The sequence below is a fragment of the Apteryx mantelli genome, chromosome 5 (assembly GCF_036417845.1).
Source record: "Apteryx mantelli isolate bAptMan1 chromosome 5, bAptMan1.hap1, whole genome shotgun sequence".
Classification (NCBI taxonomy): Eukaryota; Metazoa; Chordata; class Aves; order Apterygiformes; family Apterygidae; genus Apteryx; species Apteryx mantelli.
The window spans coordinates 60,600,167-60,617,031 of NC_089982.1; the positions used below are offsets into that span (position 1 = coordinate 60,600,167).

The window sequence follows — 16,865 nt, forward strand, 5'->3', positions numbered from 1 at the left end:
TTACCATCGCTAAATGGAAATCAGAAGTCACATGGCACTAAAAGTTAACAAAGTTATCCTCAAAACCTATACATCCAGCTTCACCTACTCATTTCTGCAAAAGGTCAGAGATAACAAAACAAAAATGATTCACAGTAAGACCTGCTGGCAGGAATGGCACACAGTAAGAGACAGTAAGCATGAATCAGGTGACAGTATTCAGGCTACAATGAAACAGATTATATTTTTTTCAAAATTACAGCCCTCAGCCTAACGTACAATCCAGTAAAGGATGTAAGAGTTCAGTAAAACACAACATTCTAGAGAATTCAATTGTACCATGAAATTTCCAGTGCTCTTTCAGGGACGTTCTGCACATCAGACCATCAGGACCTCAGAACACTGCAACAGGAGTTATTTGCCATTCCCCTCCATAGCTACCTGCTCTAGAGGCAGACTCCCTCCCCTTCCCTGCTCCAGCCCCCAAGCTACACATGTGGTCATATTCATACAAATAAGTTGCTTTAAGAAGTCACTGAAGAGACATGCAGACTAAGTGCAATTTCCTAATCCACTGCAATACCAAGGAAGCAGAGCTAACTTTAACCACTTCTGACCATGTATACTGCAAAAGTGTTTAGAAGAGTTACTGTGTTAAACCACTCTACAATAGTTACTACTTTTAAAGCACATACAAGCAAATACAAGCATTCACAATTTAAATTTCACCTCAAACCCACCATACCTGGATTTAAGACAAAACTCATTTATTGCTCTGACTCCAGTGATGAAGTTATTCTGTGTATATTTTGGTCCATACTCTCTCTTTTTAAGGACTGCTTTCACTTAAAAATAGAAATAGATAAGCAGTTAAGTCATTCACGGAGACTACAGTAGAAACTTGAAAAGGTAATTCAATCTAATATCAAATCATGGCACCTCTAAGTGGAGACCTGGGATAGAAAATTTACAATGAAGAAAAAGGAATGTTCTTGATGGTGGAAATAAATAAGAGTAGAAGGACTCCACCTCCAGCTGTGCAAAGAATGCTATTTTGAATCTGAAAACGTTGCTTGCAAACAAAGTTTTAGTTCAAGGTCCTGAAACATCCCACACACCTACTGCTGCTGTCAGCTACATTTCCAGCCAAATGTCAGAGATGGTGTTTGGCTACTAAGATAGCATTCATGTACGGCAGTTTGGAAACGCTTGTTCTAGCAAGTACAATGGCATCTTAGAACTCTAGATTTTTTTTTTTCAGTACTTAACCAATTTCTGAATTCTTCTGCAGAACAGGCTTTTTGATTTGCAGACCATATGAAAAACTGAGATAGGCTGCATACATGGTTTTTCCTCAACTATTACTTTCAAAAAAGTCACATTTAATATTGAACATTCATAACAATTAAAATACACATTCTTTATTTATAATCCTATGTACATCTAGAAAACTTACTCTTATCACATCAGATTTTAATGTACAAGAAATAAAAGAATACCAGACCTATTTAGAAACTGGATAAGTGGAATTTCAAACTCATGCCATTGTTGCCTGCTTGTCTATACATACATAACTTGAATTCATTTTCAAATTTAACTCATCATAAACTTACTTCTGTTAAAAATGTTAGGGTAGATTGAAAAAAGATTTACGATTGCTGAAGAATATAATATTAAAGAACTGAAAATATCCGAAAATAGAAAGCTCAAATTCTGCAGACAAGACTTATGAACACAGACTTTAACTTCTTATCCCAGGAGCTCACACAACTCTTTCTGTATTTAGTTCAAAACTTCTCCTTGAGTCATAACATACTTACAGAAAAATTTTGCATTTAAAGATCTCAAGAACAATTTTTCAGAGTCCTGCATTTTCTTATTTCTGAGTTTTGAGAGCTTCAAGGCAAAATGCATTGCTTGACATTCAACACTTCACAAACACTACAAATAGCAATATTTACCAAGATAATTTGATTTCTGTCATTCAGTATGAACTTAAACAATTATTTTTGAAGTATTTGAGTAATCACATTCATCCTACAATACCCTTAAGCAAAAGTGTGAAAAAAAAACAGATATTTCATAAAAATAGTTCATCACTCGCTAAGATTAAAACTGTATGAGCATTTTTTAAATAGGAAGAACACTCCTATCCTTTTGTTACTTAAAATATGCATATATATCCAAAGTGTCTTAATCTTAACAAAAAAAACCTTGTTGATTTATCAAACACTTTCTAATCCATCTTTCAGAAATATAGGTAAATTTCACTGAATGAAAATACTATAACTATTTTAACATAGTAGCAGATCTCAACAATCCTACTCCAAAGTTCAAGTACCTGCATAAAATTGATGAAATAGATATATTTCCATCATATAGACAAACGCAAACATAAGATGATGTAAATACAACTCCTTAAATAGCACAGATTAATATTAGCGTTCCTTTAAAATTATTATTTTAGGAATATTTGGAGCAATAAGTGTCTAAGTCACAGTGGTCTGTGAAGACCAGAATCCCACTTTCTAGATACTATAAAATTTTTTAACACATGCTTGTATGTCTATAATCTAGAAAGAGACAAAAAGTCCTTTTCACTAGGAAGATGTATGTATTTTTACAATTACTTCACAGTCTTACTGTATCTAATTTCTCTTATCTGCCTTGTATGTTCCCCCAAGATGCATATACTTTAAGTGACAATAGACCCAAAGAAATTAACGTAAAGGATGCAGACAAAAATATATGAAAAAATAAAAACAGGGAGATATTGACATCAGCTTGTTAGTTACATGCATTATTATTTGATGTTTCTTTTAAATTGGGAAAAAGGCAGGAAAGAATTCTGACACAATTTATAGCCTGCTGAATTGTAAACAGAGACTCAATTTTGAAACCATTGCAGAGAATTTTTTTTAAAAGGGAATTTAATAGAAAATGATAACTTTTATTCTGGTGATTTTTTTTCCACACACATGATGCTAGGAGCAATCAAAGTGCAGGAGTTTCTAAAGGATTATTCTCACAATAAGATAATAGAAACTAAAAATATAGATGGAAGGAAACCAAGTCATAATAAATTGAGAAACACAAAGTTATCCTTTTATTTTATCCGTTTATGTTTTTAAATAATGTAGCTAAAGACAAAAGCCTGAATGGAAATATTACAGGACTCCGATTAGGCAGTTCATGCGGTCAGAATATATTTAGAAGCAACACTGATTAGATTAACTCAGCAATAAGAAGGAAGACAGAAAGACTTAGAACAAGGAGTAGCAGAAGATCAAGTATTCAGTTTAGCCATATTAGTCTGAGATGGTGAACGGACATGGCTAAAAAGGTGCAAGGAGGATGGGCTATGATAACAGATGAGAAAACAGATTAGTCTTTCCCTGATAAACTAATCAGCTTAATGAAGTAATTAAAAAATAAGCATTGTAAGGTGAACAATTAGGAGAACTAATGCTATACTTGATTTTTCAGGAGACATTTTCAAACAACTGGGCACCAAACAAAACTGACACACAAGTGTTTTTTAAAATGATATTCATGTAACTTTTTATTTAATCATAGTAACAGAATGCATAGTTACACTACCCCTATCTTACCTGACTAATAGCAGACAGCAGTAAAGTTATGATACAGGAAGTACTACTTTACCTTTCACTTGAATTGGCTCTTTCAGAAAAGATTGCTTTTGACCTACACTGTTGGCATCTTGCCCTGTAAAATAAAAATAAAATTTGTTGCATATATGCAAATACTTTCTTTTAGTAAAGAGTTTGGCTGACAAGACAAAAATCACAATATAACTTAATATAGCTTTCCATCATGACAATTAACAATTTTTTTACTAGATCTCCAACATTTAAAACACTCAAAATATGAGAGCTAGATAATAAGACACTAAACTTAGCATTGATTAGTAAATTCCTAACAGCTTGCAAAACAGTGCAAGCTTGCAACATATTACAGAAAGACCCAGAAATTAAATAAAACAACAACAGAACAAAACCGTGCATTTATAGTTTGGGGGAATATTTATGCAAAATTTTAGATGAATAAATATAATGAATTCTGTGCAGTTTATGACAGGTCATCACCACAATTTCATACAGCTTTCAATATGTAATTCAATTATAAGAGGCTGAAGTGTTTTCACACAGAAAAAAAACTAGTTTTTTTAAAATACAGAATGTTTAAATCAAAATCCACAACTCATATCACAAATTGGAATTATAATTAAACCAAAGTATTTTAACTGTTTCTTTAAATTTGAGGGCATGATGCAATAGAAAGTCATTAAAATATGTATATTAATATTTATCTTTTCTGTAAAATATAATTTACAATACCATGAATTGAATCTTAATATTTGGAAATTCTTAAATTCCAGCAATTTAACTGAGATTTCTTATCACAAACTAGAAATGCCACTGAAAAACTCAGACAAATATTGCATGCTGTTTTCATACATCTCACCATAGCTTTCGGGACAGAAACCTTACAATTCTAATACCTAGAACCAACATACCCCTTCTTTTGTGCTCCACCACTAACACTGGAGGTTTGCCAGGCATCTGCAGTCATTACAAAACTAACCTTGCTGAAAGCGATACTCAAAATTTGAAGATTCTTCAAGTACGTTTGTGTTGTTTAATGAGATACACTTAGCTTAACAGGTGACATGATTTACTCAACAGCCGGATAGTCTCGAAAGCTTTGGCTACATAACTGTATTTTTCATTAGGCAATTAGTTATGGCTTTAAAAGCAGCTGAGAAGTAAGAGTAATGATAATCCAAGTGTACATTCTTGGCAAAATAACAGTAACAAAAACACTTATAAATTTATGAAATGGATTTTACCACATAACAAAAAAGGCTGGACAACTTGTCTTCCTAAAACAGTCATCCTTATCAGTTATTGTTTGACTTAAACAACAATAAAAAAATTCCTTTTCTTTTCTATTCATTTCTTATCAGGCTTAAAATATTTGGCAGCCACTCTATCATTCTTCATGATAACAGACCTCATCCAAGATTGCTTAGAAAAAAAATGAGTGAAAATGTGACAAGACATTCTCTAGCATTTCAGAAACTCTTCATGCAAACTTTTATCTCACAAACATATCAGACCAACTCTATTTAACAAAAGGTTAAGTCATAAAGTTTCAGAGAAAAAAAAAAAATCACACATCAAATATCAAGATTTATATCTAAGCACTGAGATCACATTAAGTACCCTTTTAAATTTTACTTCCTCGGCCTAGAGGCTGGACAAAAAAAAAAAAAAAAAAAAAAAAGACAACCTCTCCCCCCCCCCCCCAAAAAAAAACCCCAAAAAACAGTGCATCAGTGAGAAAAAATATAGAATATTTCAGTTCAGGACTACTGTTCTTCAGACGAGCAAAGGTTGAAGATAACAGTACTTTCAAGATGAATACATTAATATTTTCAGTACTCCATGAACAGGAAAAGCATTCTCCAAGTTTACTGATAGAGGAATGGAGGCTCAAGAAAGATCTACAATATGCTAAAGATTAAAGTTACTGGAAAAAACATGGCAATTGTTACAAGAAGTACATAACCTTTTCAGAATCCTATCAAAATATCGTGCTTTTTAAAGATAAACAGCAGTAATATGTCTGTAACGGATACGAATGTTGTATCCACTAGCCCTCAGAAAACACCCCCTATATGAAGTGTGAACACAACAAAATTCATTCCAAAATAAACCTCAAAGCAACTGTTCATCAGTGCCTAATATCTCAGGGCTGCAGTTTCATGTACATTGGCAAATGCCACCCACTGTCAAGAAAATGCAAGTCTTATGGTGGCCGTATGGCGCAGTTCCACTGGTGGCCTAGTATGATCCAAAGCTGCACTGCCACAAAGGGCAGTGTCTCTCCTCCCACCATTTTAGAGACAGCAAGTAGAATCAGCTTGTTGATCCAACTGAACACTAACTCCGCAAAACAAGAAAAAAATTTCAGGCTCAACAAATCTAAACAATCATTAATGCCAGCACAGGGGAGTATAATCAGATAGGGATGGGAAAAGGCGGGAACACCCTTTTAATGACAGTTAACAATTACATAAGTTTAAGGAAATCATGAAAGCAATAGTGCTAAACTCTGTTTTCATATGTCCAGTTTTTAAGAGCACTGGCACCTGTACATTAAGAACCTAGGAAATATCAACAATTTCAAGTTACTCTGCAGTCTTTAGATGTATTTGGCAGACATCTCTGCAAGATTCTCCATCTAGCAACCATTGTCAACTCAAGACTTTCTAAGAAACATAAATGGTCTCAATGAATATGCTCTTCTAAAATCCAATTACATCCCAGATTCTAGAAACAATATCTTCTGGGACTACAACAACATTTAATATCTATCTTTGTACTTCCAAACATAAGAAAATTAATACTCTCAAATGATTACTTTTACTAGCTTTTAAAGACTGCTGGAAACCTCAGGAATTTACAAGTTACAAAAGCAAGAACTAATACCTGCTAACCTACCTAATAACAAAGAGAAGAAATTTTTCTTTAGTAAACCATTCAGTTTTAGAGAAAAGCACTCAAAAAGAGAACTCTTATTTTTAAAATCTTTACCATCTCTTAAGCACACTAGTCTTTCAAACACATATCTGTGCAGTGTTACATTTAATAAGCTGAAAAGATAGATAACACAGGGATTGAGCAAAGATGAGACAGCTCTGAATTTCTCAAGCCCCTAACTAGCACAAGATTGACAAGCAAATCAAGGAGCAAGGACAGTCAGGTTATCCTCATTTTATCAAGCATTTATTGTGAATGTTGCAGGTGTAACCACCACCACATTAGAGAGTTCTAGCAGACGAAACAGCTCAACCTTCTTCATCAGTCATCTCTAGACTAATCTGAAGTAGTCACAATGCTCAGTATTAATACTCATTTAATCTTTAGCACCAGTTCATTTCACATAACAAATCTGCAATACTACAAAAACAGTTCAGTTAAGCAAAGTGGTAAAAGACAAGTGATATATTCCATTTCTTATCTCTTGACTTATCTAATCCCTTCAGACATGCACATTTTATCATCGTCACCAAGTTCCATTAGCCTAAAATTAAATCCTTTATTTAAAGGAATGTCATTCCTCCCTGCTTATACATTTGAAATTTATATATGGCATGCCCAGAAGCCACAAATATTAAGAGTTCTGCAACTGCAAGTATAACAGTGAAAAATGCATCAATTGTTACTTACATTAGGTTTTTACACTTACATAAATAAATACTCTTTACTTTAGTCTTAGCACTATGAAAATAGAAACAAAGAAAGACCTGTTCCAACTTTGGGCACAGTTTCTTCAGGCATTGATACATTTGTATCCTGTGATCCAAGATCTTTTTTCTGACCATTAGAGGTATAAACTCTCACTTGACTCATCAGCTGCACAGGCAGACGATTGCAAGGTATAATATAAGAAAGACTCCCACTTTTCATTGAAGCCTGCCATCCTAAGAGAGAGGAAGGGAAAAAGATGTTTCAGACAAATCATTTTCAAAGGAAAAAGAGGGGAAAGCGAGTCCAAAAATATCAACATGGACGATGAAAAGTTAGCTTTTAATAATGAACTGTGCCTATTTTATCCATTCTTAGGATTTACAAAAATGGGAATATACAGCATGCTTTCACCGTGTCCATTCAAACATCCATTTTTAAAAGTCATTCTAACGTGCTGGGTTCTTCCACACAGTCTGGTATTCACTTTTTTCAAAGATATCTAGATGATCTTAAGGAAAAAAATAAAAAAATAAAAAGCAATTTGATAAGATTGGCTTATTGATACTTTAACTTGTGTTCTAGTCATACTACATCAAAACCCTAAAAAAAGCAAACTTTTGATTTAAAAGAACAAACACAAACTACTACAAAACTATCAGCCAGGGCTACCACTTCATTTCACTCTTCATATGCTCTGTACCAACCGTAACTCACCAATTAATTGTTTAATGTAGAGTGCAATTTAAGATCAACTTGCTAAAGCAGTAACCTATGAAAATACACTACATTTTATAAAATGCTTTATACAGAATAATCTCAAATCTTTATATCGTCTTTACAAGTTACAATATAAATATGTAAAAAGCCAATCCAGAAGTCAGCCTTGGTAGGCAGTCTCCAATCTTAAAAGACTAGCCAAGAAGAGAGTTGTATGCAGATCTGGCCAACCGGTGTTAACAAGCAGTTTCTTTCAGGCAGCACACACGTACACTTCTACAGACATGGCTTATAACTCCTCAAACCTGAAATGCAACAAGCAAACTGGCTGCTCTGAAAAGCACATATTAAAAGAATAAGTAAATTTTAAAAGTCAAACAATGCTGGTAAATCAAGTCATACAAAGTAGGTTTGATAAAACAGTGTATTCCATAAAAGTCCCAATAGCCTTCCTTTCATTTTAGTCCTCTAAAATAGAAGCAACCACATGGGTGTGAGCACACTGATTTGGACCTTATTAATGAATGATTTCACAAAAGGAACAGTCAGCTAAGCTCTTGTGGACTATTAGTTGCTGCTAATGTGACAAAAGCCCAGAAGATCAACCCAGCACAGCTCAGTGACCTTACAGATTATAACTCATGAAAGACAGCAATAAGTACATGACATAAAATGGTCAGTGGTGATTCCCGAGCTTTGGTGGTACTGGAGCAATTGAAAATGAAAACTTAATCAGCACATTCAGTTGAATTAGTTTTTCCTACTAATTCATGTATATATACACACACACACACACAAAAAGAAAAAAGTATTTACTGTAATTCAACCATAAGCAACTGTATGAAGAGGAACAAAAGTGGTCAAAATTTTAATTTCATGGGATCTGTGGCTTAAAGGAAAGACCAGTACTCACTTTCCAAACCAACACAAATCCTAGAAGCCTGCATTTTATTTTATAATTATTGCAAACTTCAACTCTAAAACATACATTATAAAACAATATTATGTAAGAGGACTGGAACTGATAGGGTTAGAGGCCTATGAAGTGCACGTTAAAAAAGCCTGCAATAAGCTGTTTCACTCTCCTTGTCTGCCAAGGCAGTTATTACTTGAGTATCCTCATTTTTTTAAAAAGTCAAAATACTCAAAATGCAGCCGCAAACCGGAACGCTGCTTGCAGCGTCTTAAAACACTGCAGGAGCGATGAGCAGCGTCACCCGCCGCCGCAGCACGACGCTGCTCCCGCGCGACGCTCAGCGACTGCCTAAGGCCGGTTGAAACCGCGAGCCGCCGCGCGCCGGCCGTTGCGGGGTCGCTCCTCCGCCCGCTCCCTCGCTGTCACGCGAGCGCGACGGCTCGGAGGTTTTGCGAGCAAGGGCGCAAAGCAAAACCTCTCCGGGGCAGCAAGTCAGACAAGTACAAAGCCCGCAGCTCAACTGCGGCTCTCCCAGCGCCCCCAGGCGCTGCCGAGGGCGCAGCGCGGCAGGCGGGGGCCTGCCTCCGCCCGCTCCCCGCGGGCCTCCAGCCCCGCCGGGCAGCAGGGACTCACCGTGGCAGGCGTGGCGGAGCGGCGCCGCCTGGCACCGCACGTACAGCCGGTAGAGGCTGCGGCAGCCCCGCCGCTGGGCGGCCAGGGCCGGCAGCATGGCGGCGACCTCGCGCAGAGCCCGGCCGCTGCCCGCCGCGCGCGCCTGGGGCCGGTTGGCGGGCGGGCGCCGAGTCTCATGGGAGAAGCCGGCGCCGGCGGCGCGGCTGCGGCGCGGCCCCCTGGCCCCAGGCGCGGCGGCGGCTGCAGGCGGGAGCCCGGCGGTGGGCGGCGCCGCAGCACCCGGATGTGGAGAGGGGCGCGCGCCGCCTAACGGCCGCCGCTGCTGACTCACGAGCCGCTGGCTGCGCCTGTGTAGAGCGCCGCACCGCCCCCGCGTGACGTCACGTCGCCGCAGAGCCGCCTCAGCGCCAGGCCCGGGGGGCGGCGGGGCGCGCTGGCTGCCGCGGGCACGTCCCACGCAGCAACCGACAGCCCTTCCCTCGCCCCGGCGTTACATCGAGGCGGCGACCGCGGCAGCGCCGCCCCCCTCGGGGCAGGAGCAGGCGCAGGGGACAGAGCTGACACTCGGCGCTAGTTTTACATTACTTCTTGCAATGAACCAGTGGTCGCATGCGCAGCTAAGTCAGTCCTTAACTAAAATATATACATATGCCTACCTCCAGAACATCATATGTGTGTGTATAGATATATAGGCTGATAATGGTAAAGAGATTGTGTATATATATATACATATATACACACACACACGCTAAATCTCAGAGCACAGATAGAAGTGTGTAACAACATCTGTTATATAGATTATAGCAAACATTAAAACCTGCATTCTAAATCCATTTGGCAGCTCTCATCTTTATGAGAAAGGAATCTTCCCCCTCTTCAGGTCCCTCCGAAAATATACTTCCCTCGGTCAGTGTTAATAAAACAAAAACAACAAAATCAAAAACTTATTTCTTTCTCCCGAGATAGGGCACCCCGAGCATAATCCTGTCAGCAAATGATTGTGATGTCTTCCCCTCTCCCTCCAGCTGTTGTGAAACCTCCTTCTGTTCCTCTCAGCTAGATTTTTGGCCCAGGACCTGTGGATGTGCTTAATGTAAGCATATAATTGGTCCCACTGGCATCAGATCACACACTTTAAAAAACAACAACAAAAAAAAAACATTTTGGCAATTTGGAGTTTTTCCAGGATATCTTAGATATTAATTTACATGACTCTGACAAACCATCTCCAGCTTCCTTGTCTTCATTTGCATGCAGTGATGAACATGCGAACTCACCAGAATTTAGCTTGGCAGGGAATTCGGGTAATTGATGCATCTGATAATTCCCTTAAGTGAATTAAGTGAATAATTCCCTTAAGCATTGTGGATTATTATGGTGCTCGTCCTTAACGTACCCAATTAGATTTTGAACAAGGTTTATTGGCACATAACTTCTTTAACAGTCAGCTAGTGATTAGTTTTACCAGTATAAGTTTTCTGTAAGCCTGATGGAGGCAGTTTGAAGTAAAATACTTGCACAAAATAATTAACACTTATCTTCCCAATAGTCCAATCACAGCTATACCAGGTGAACCGGTAGTATTGCAACAGATGCTGCATCATTAAGTACCAGATGTACAGCTATGGAGTTAAATACTAAATTAACTGCAAGTTGTAAAGTAGCAAAGGCAGAGTCAATTCACCCATTGGAGTGGAGGAGTGTAACATGCAACTGATGTATGTTTTGCTGACTGTTAGTTATTTTGGCAAGAGCCTAGCAATAAAGTGAGGTTAACAAAGTTTTTCTTTAAAGTTCCGTAAGTTTCTCTTCTGTATGTAAAGATATCTGAAACAATACCAATAGACAGAAAATCTTAAAACATTTGTAATTCGTGAAGAGTCCCTGCTATACTCTAGAAGAGATGCAAACTGTTGCATTATTTCTAAAATATTTTTCTTTGGGTCTATCATTTCCTACCCAAAACCAGATGGAATCACTGAATTATTTCATATTTATATACAAGTGAATTCCAATAAATATGGATAAGGAAGAAAATCAGTAAAGCTGGAATAATACAATCATTAACAGATATTACCAGCACGGAGGTCAACCAGGATTTACATCAAGGGCTCTGCATGAACCTTTCTGTTGATAAACACTGAAACCTGTGGAAGGAGACAAAGAAAAAGCAATAGGATCTCAAATGGCCTCTATTCAGCATGGGATAGGCAAGTACATGAAGCAATCAATAATGAATTGCCATGCTTTGTGGTGCGCATCTGCAGTTTCCTTTAAGACAGAAATCCCAAATCTTTATTTATCAGCATCGCAATCATTAGTTTAATCAATCACTAGCAGTGAACAGAGCAACCTTCCAAACGGTAGGGAACTTTCTATATAACAACACATACCAACTATACTAAACTTTTCTGCTTACAGCAGAGGAAACTATATAGCCATAGTGAAGGGGTGAACTCTTTTTTTCCTTGTTAATAATAATAAATCATTAAAAATAAAGCAACATTATAATTCAGTATATTCAGAATTGCATCCTAACATTTTATTGTAAATAACCATTATCCAAGTAGCCAAGTCTTTTTTTTTTTTTTTAAGATGTTTCATGAGATACAAACACACTTATTCACATTCAAGTTGTACACTCTCACCTGATAACAAATTATTAAAAAAAAAAAAAAAACTTCCACACACTACTGTAGAGGTCTTCTCTGTTAGAAGCAGGGAAAGCGGAAAGAAGACTGTTTCCCCTAACATACAGGATTTCCCATTCTTTGACTGATACTACAGAATAACTGCAATACGTTATATTAATAAAATCTGACCAAGGCTCCTGAGTAGTTTGACCACAACTCCCATGCCACAGTTGTATGCTATATGAAGAGCACCAGTGCTGTGCTTGTGCAAGGGCTTCTGCACAATCTGAACCCAGGCTGCATCACAGGACTGCCTGGAGCTACCTGCATAGACAGGCTGGGCAATCCCACCTAGCAGCACCATCAGTGAGGAGACTTACCCTTCCCTTTGCTGGCGTATCTATCATAGTTCTCAGTCACATGAAGATTTTAGTTTATTGCTCATAAGTGGGGTGTCCACCCCATCAGGCAGGAGTCATTGCCTCAGGCTTCCTTTTGCAAAAAAGGCTTGTAAAACCTTGCTGTTGTATGAAGGATAGTACCTTGTCAGTAAAAACTTAAAAGGTTATTAAGTTGCTTTATCTGTGTTGCAAAAATCTTCAGGAAGTACAGGGACTGTGCAACTATAACCTTTCAAGATTTGGAACCTGCTTTATGGAGAAGTTTGAAAAAATTATCAATGTATAAGCAGTTCTAAGTAAAAGCAGGTGTCTGAATTGAAAGACAAAATATAGACCTTCGGAAAGTCAATCTAATTTTTCTCATTCTTGTTCATTTTAAAGAAATGGGTAACTGACTGGATTACTCGAACTACAGCAGAACCCATGGTGACTTTTCCAAGGTTACTGCCCAGTATGAAATTTATGATGCATATGTAAAGAATAATATACAGCGAGACATTTTAGTGTGACTTATTTGAGAACTGATACAATGTAAAAATATTCAAATTGGCTTTAAATCTCAAAATGCATTAAAGATTTCAAGTTCATACAGTGGAGGAGACTTGCATGTCCTCACGACACCCACAAGAGTTGAGTTAATGACTTAAAATAGTTTTAAAAATTGCTGTTTGCAATTCCCAGAACATCCTGTGGTGCGCACCTTGCATTCAGCATGTCAACTTTTTTTTTTTAAGGGAGAGTCTATCCGGGTTTTGTGCCTTTTATGATCCTGTACATAGTGTTAACATCACATAAATACTTACCAATAGTTAAAAAACCACACAAATGCATAAGGTGTCCAATAATCCCAGACAACCTTTACATTTTGCAAGCAAAATATTTAAGTTAACAGAAGAAGAAAAATACTTTGTGAGGGAGTGCACATAAGCACAAAATTAAGTCTGCATAATCACGTACTACTTGAGGTCTGCAAGTATTTCACAGGCCACAGGGTCAAAGATCAAGATAAGCTAGAAATAAGAATCATGTTATCCTCAGGAAGACTGTGCTTTTCATTATTCACAAGGAGTTCATTCACATGAACACCAGCTGTTTTGTGCAGCATAGCCATCTCCAGCTTCTTGAACAGTGGGCAGCACTGATCAGTCCTTCTGAAGCCAGCTGCAGTCACGGGATTAGCAACATCCTGACGCTGCTGCCAGGTCACCCTGCTGCTGGAGATGCTTTCAGCTCTCTCACAGCACAGCTTGACAACAATGTCACTTCCTCAGGAACCCAGGTGACACCACATCAGATCTTCTGCAAGGCTAAAGTCGGCATTGCTATTGCAGGATCAGGTGAAAAGGGAGTACAGTAAAGGGGGGGGGGGGCTACAGAAGAGGCAAAGGGTTTAGTGACAGCAGACAGTATCAGAAAATCGACAGGTAAAGAAGGGAAAGAATGTCAAAATAGGAGAAAGATTGGATAGACTGAGGGCTGGAGATTGACAGGAAACATGGAAGCAGAGATATCATTTCGCCCTTTATTTAGTACCAGAAACACTTCAGGAACCACATGTGTCTCCATAGTTTGAGAGTCTGCACCCCTATTAGGGATTGAAGCACATTACGAGCATGCCTGGGGCACATCTTTCAGTTTGGTTTCATGGTAAATGAGAACGATCAAGGGATTCACTTGAAGAACACAGTATAGCCCTGATCAACACACCAGTGCAGGCGCTCCTGATAAGTACCTGATAGTTTGTTTTTCCTGAAGTGAGGCATTACAGTTTTAAGGAATTTGCTCTCTCAGTGGGGGATGGAAGGTCACCTACACATCTCTCAACAAAATTAATGGGATATCTCCTCAGACATATGCAGCTACAATCAACACATAGAAAAGGGAAAGATATATGCAGCTGTGCACCTCTAGTCATACCACAAGTATCCACAACTCTGCACTTCGGTTAGTGCTTAGGTAGGGAAAAGGGAAGGGAATGAAAAGGTTACAGCTCCCTTATTAAAAAAAAAAAAAAAAAAAAAAAAAAGAAAAAAAGAAAAATCCCACACCTCGACATCCAGGAAGGATTTCAAATGTAAAGTAGCAATATCCTAAGCAAAAAAGGGATGAGGATTCTGCTAACATAATTATAGTGCTTTATAATTGCAAGGACTTGACAATAAAGGTCTCAGGACCTTTATTACAGGATGCTCTCACAGATGATAGAATCTTTTAGTTTCCCCACTAAACAAAGATAGAAAGTATTTTGGCTTGTAGCTAATTATTTCTTTAAAGAAAACCTAACCATAAATCTGGTTTTCCTTTCATCTCCTTTTCTGTAAAGATCAATGCATAAACCAGATGCTTGTGAAGCCAAAGTACAATAAATCACAAAGAGGTGTTATTCTCTTGAAAAGGGTAAAAGAGAAGATGTTCTACTGTAGCTAACAGACATATGAGGTGCACATTACATTACTGAAGTGTCTTGTTTCATAGTTGCAAGCCAGCCACTAGAGGTCAGCGGTTTGGAATAAAATTAGAACACTGACCAAAAACTCCCCTTTATTTCAACTGATCAAGTTTCCACAATTTCCAACCTTTGGATAATGAAAAAATTCTTAGGGATAGTAGCACTTACCTCCATCCTCATGAAAAAAGAAGCTTACAATTCTTAAAACAATAAGTATATAATGCATATTCTATTGAAACAACTACTCTTTTACCTGAACACTAACGTGGAGAGATGTATATGAACTTGAGACTGGAGGAGGCTTCCTGTATCAAGTCTATTCTGCTGCTACTGCAGCTTTGTTATACAGTCTTTCATGAACAAATCAAACACCAGCTTAAAAGCAGCTTGATTCTTTTGCCTGCACTACTTTATAAGAATATGAAATAAGGTTCTCTCAAATCAGTTTCACTAGTACTTTTTAAGTGTAAAATGGCAAGAGATTAGAAAAACCTCTTACAGTGCAGGATTTTTTTTTTTTTTTTAAACTATTTCCTTCACAAATGTGTTCCATGTTCTGAGAAGTGAGAGGGCTGGCAGAGATAAGAAAGAGGCAAACAACAAAATATATGAAAGAAATATTCAAATGGAAAAAATAGGGCCCAACAAAATATTGTTTTATTAGTAATCATTTATCTGCTGCTCTAAGCATATACAGCATTGATCCTCAGCATGTATACATCAATGCAGCCACAGGGCTTGTCTCTGCCCCAAAGAGCGATGTTTAAAAATTCTTAAGCAATTACAAAAAAGTGAATAGGGCCACTGGATGCTGGTCTAGTTCTGCATCTTTATGATCATTTCTGATTTTAAAGTTAATTTTCCTGTTAAATATCTCAACTGACTGGTGCACCATACTCTTGTTCTTCACATTGGCAAAGGTGTTAACATTCATAAAAAACACACAGAGCAGAAAATGAAAATACTGTGATCTGCACTTGTTTGCAAGGAAAGCAGTGTGCAGGCTTCTGCTCGGGAGCAGACTGCTGCAACACCTTACTAAATCCACAAGGAAGATACCATGATCAGGCACATGAAAATCAGGATAAAGGGAGACAGTTAACCTCCAATTAACCATTCATTCTGTTAAGAGAAAGGTCTTTGATGGCTCCTCAGAATATAATCCACACTATTGCTTCTCCAAGACTAATCTAGGACCACAGATGTATGGTTGAAGTCAGAAGAAAGCCCACCTGATGGGAGCTGGGGTTGAACAGAAGTCAGTTATTTAAAGCAGCATCACAGATAAGTTAAGGTTCCCCCCCCAAAGAGAGTAACAGGGATCACACTATTAACAGCACTGGTTTATGGTTTTGTTTACTTATTACAAAACAAATTACACTGATGAATTCCAAGTAATCAAGTGCTGGTTATCAGAGCAGCAATTGGTCTTATTTAGCTAGTGTGATACAACCACAGTCACAGAGCCACCTACTAGAGGATTCACAGAACAGGATATTACTCCCACCAAAACACAGATGTACATATAACTTTGCTGCTATTAACACCTGCATTGAAAATATGGTAGTAAACTCAGCATCTACACTAGTTTTCACAGAACTTGGCCTGACGTCTACACTGGTATAAATCATAATCACTTCAATGACTTAAAGACAGATATCAGCTTTTTTTGGTTTTGATATGCAACTTAATCTTTCTTTTTCTCTAGGAAAGCAAGCAAGAAGTTATAGTAGTTTGCTATATCCTGAGCAATTCTGGGAGGGGAAAAAAAGAACAACCTAGAATATTTAACATGCAAAGCCTTTGGTCAGTAACTCAAACTCAGAAATCTGAACTTAAGCAACTGTTGTTTTGCAACAT

The 16,865-nt window shown here is 37.8% G+C and overlaps 1 protein-coding gene across 3 annotated transcripts in view; it reads right to left on the reverse strand.

Moving 5' to 3' along the window:
* The window catches only part of SLC30A9 (solute carrier family 30 member 9), a 42,708-nt gene extending 33,045 nt beyond the window's left edge, over positions 1-9,663 (reverse strand). For 2 of the 3 annotated variants that reach the window (XM_067298098.1, XM_067298097.1), the window contains exons 1-4: positions 9,523-9,663; positions 7,313-7,489; positions 3,643-3,705; positions 725-824 (exon numbers count right to left, since the gene is read on the reverse strand). In XM_067298098.1, coding sequence (XP_067154199.1) covers positions 725-824; positions 3,643-3,705; positions 7,313-7,489; positions 9,523-9,619 — 437 coding nt within the window. In that variant the 5' untranslated portion in view covers positions 9,620-9,663. The remainder of the gene's footprint in view (positions 1-724; positions 825-3,642; positions 3,706-7,312; positions 7,490-9,522) is intronic. The other variant, XM_067298099.1, reaches the window with a different exon arrangement.
* Positions 9,664-16,865: the final 7,202 nt, after the last annotated feature.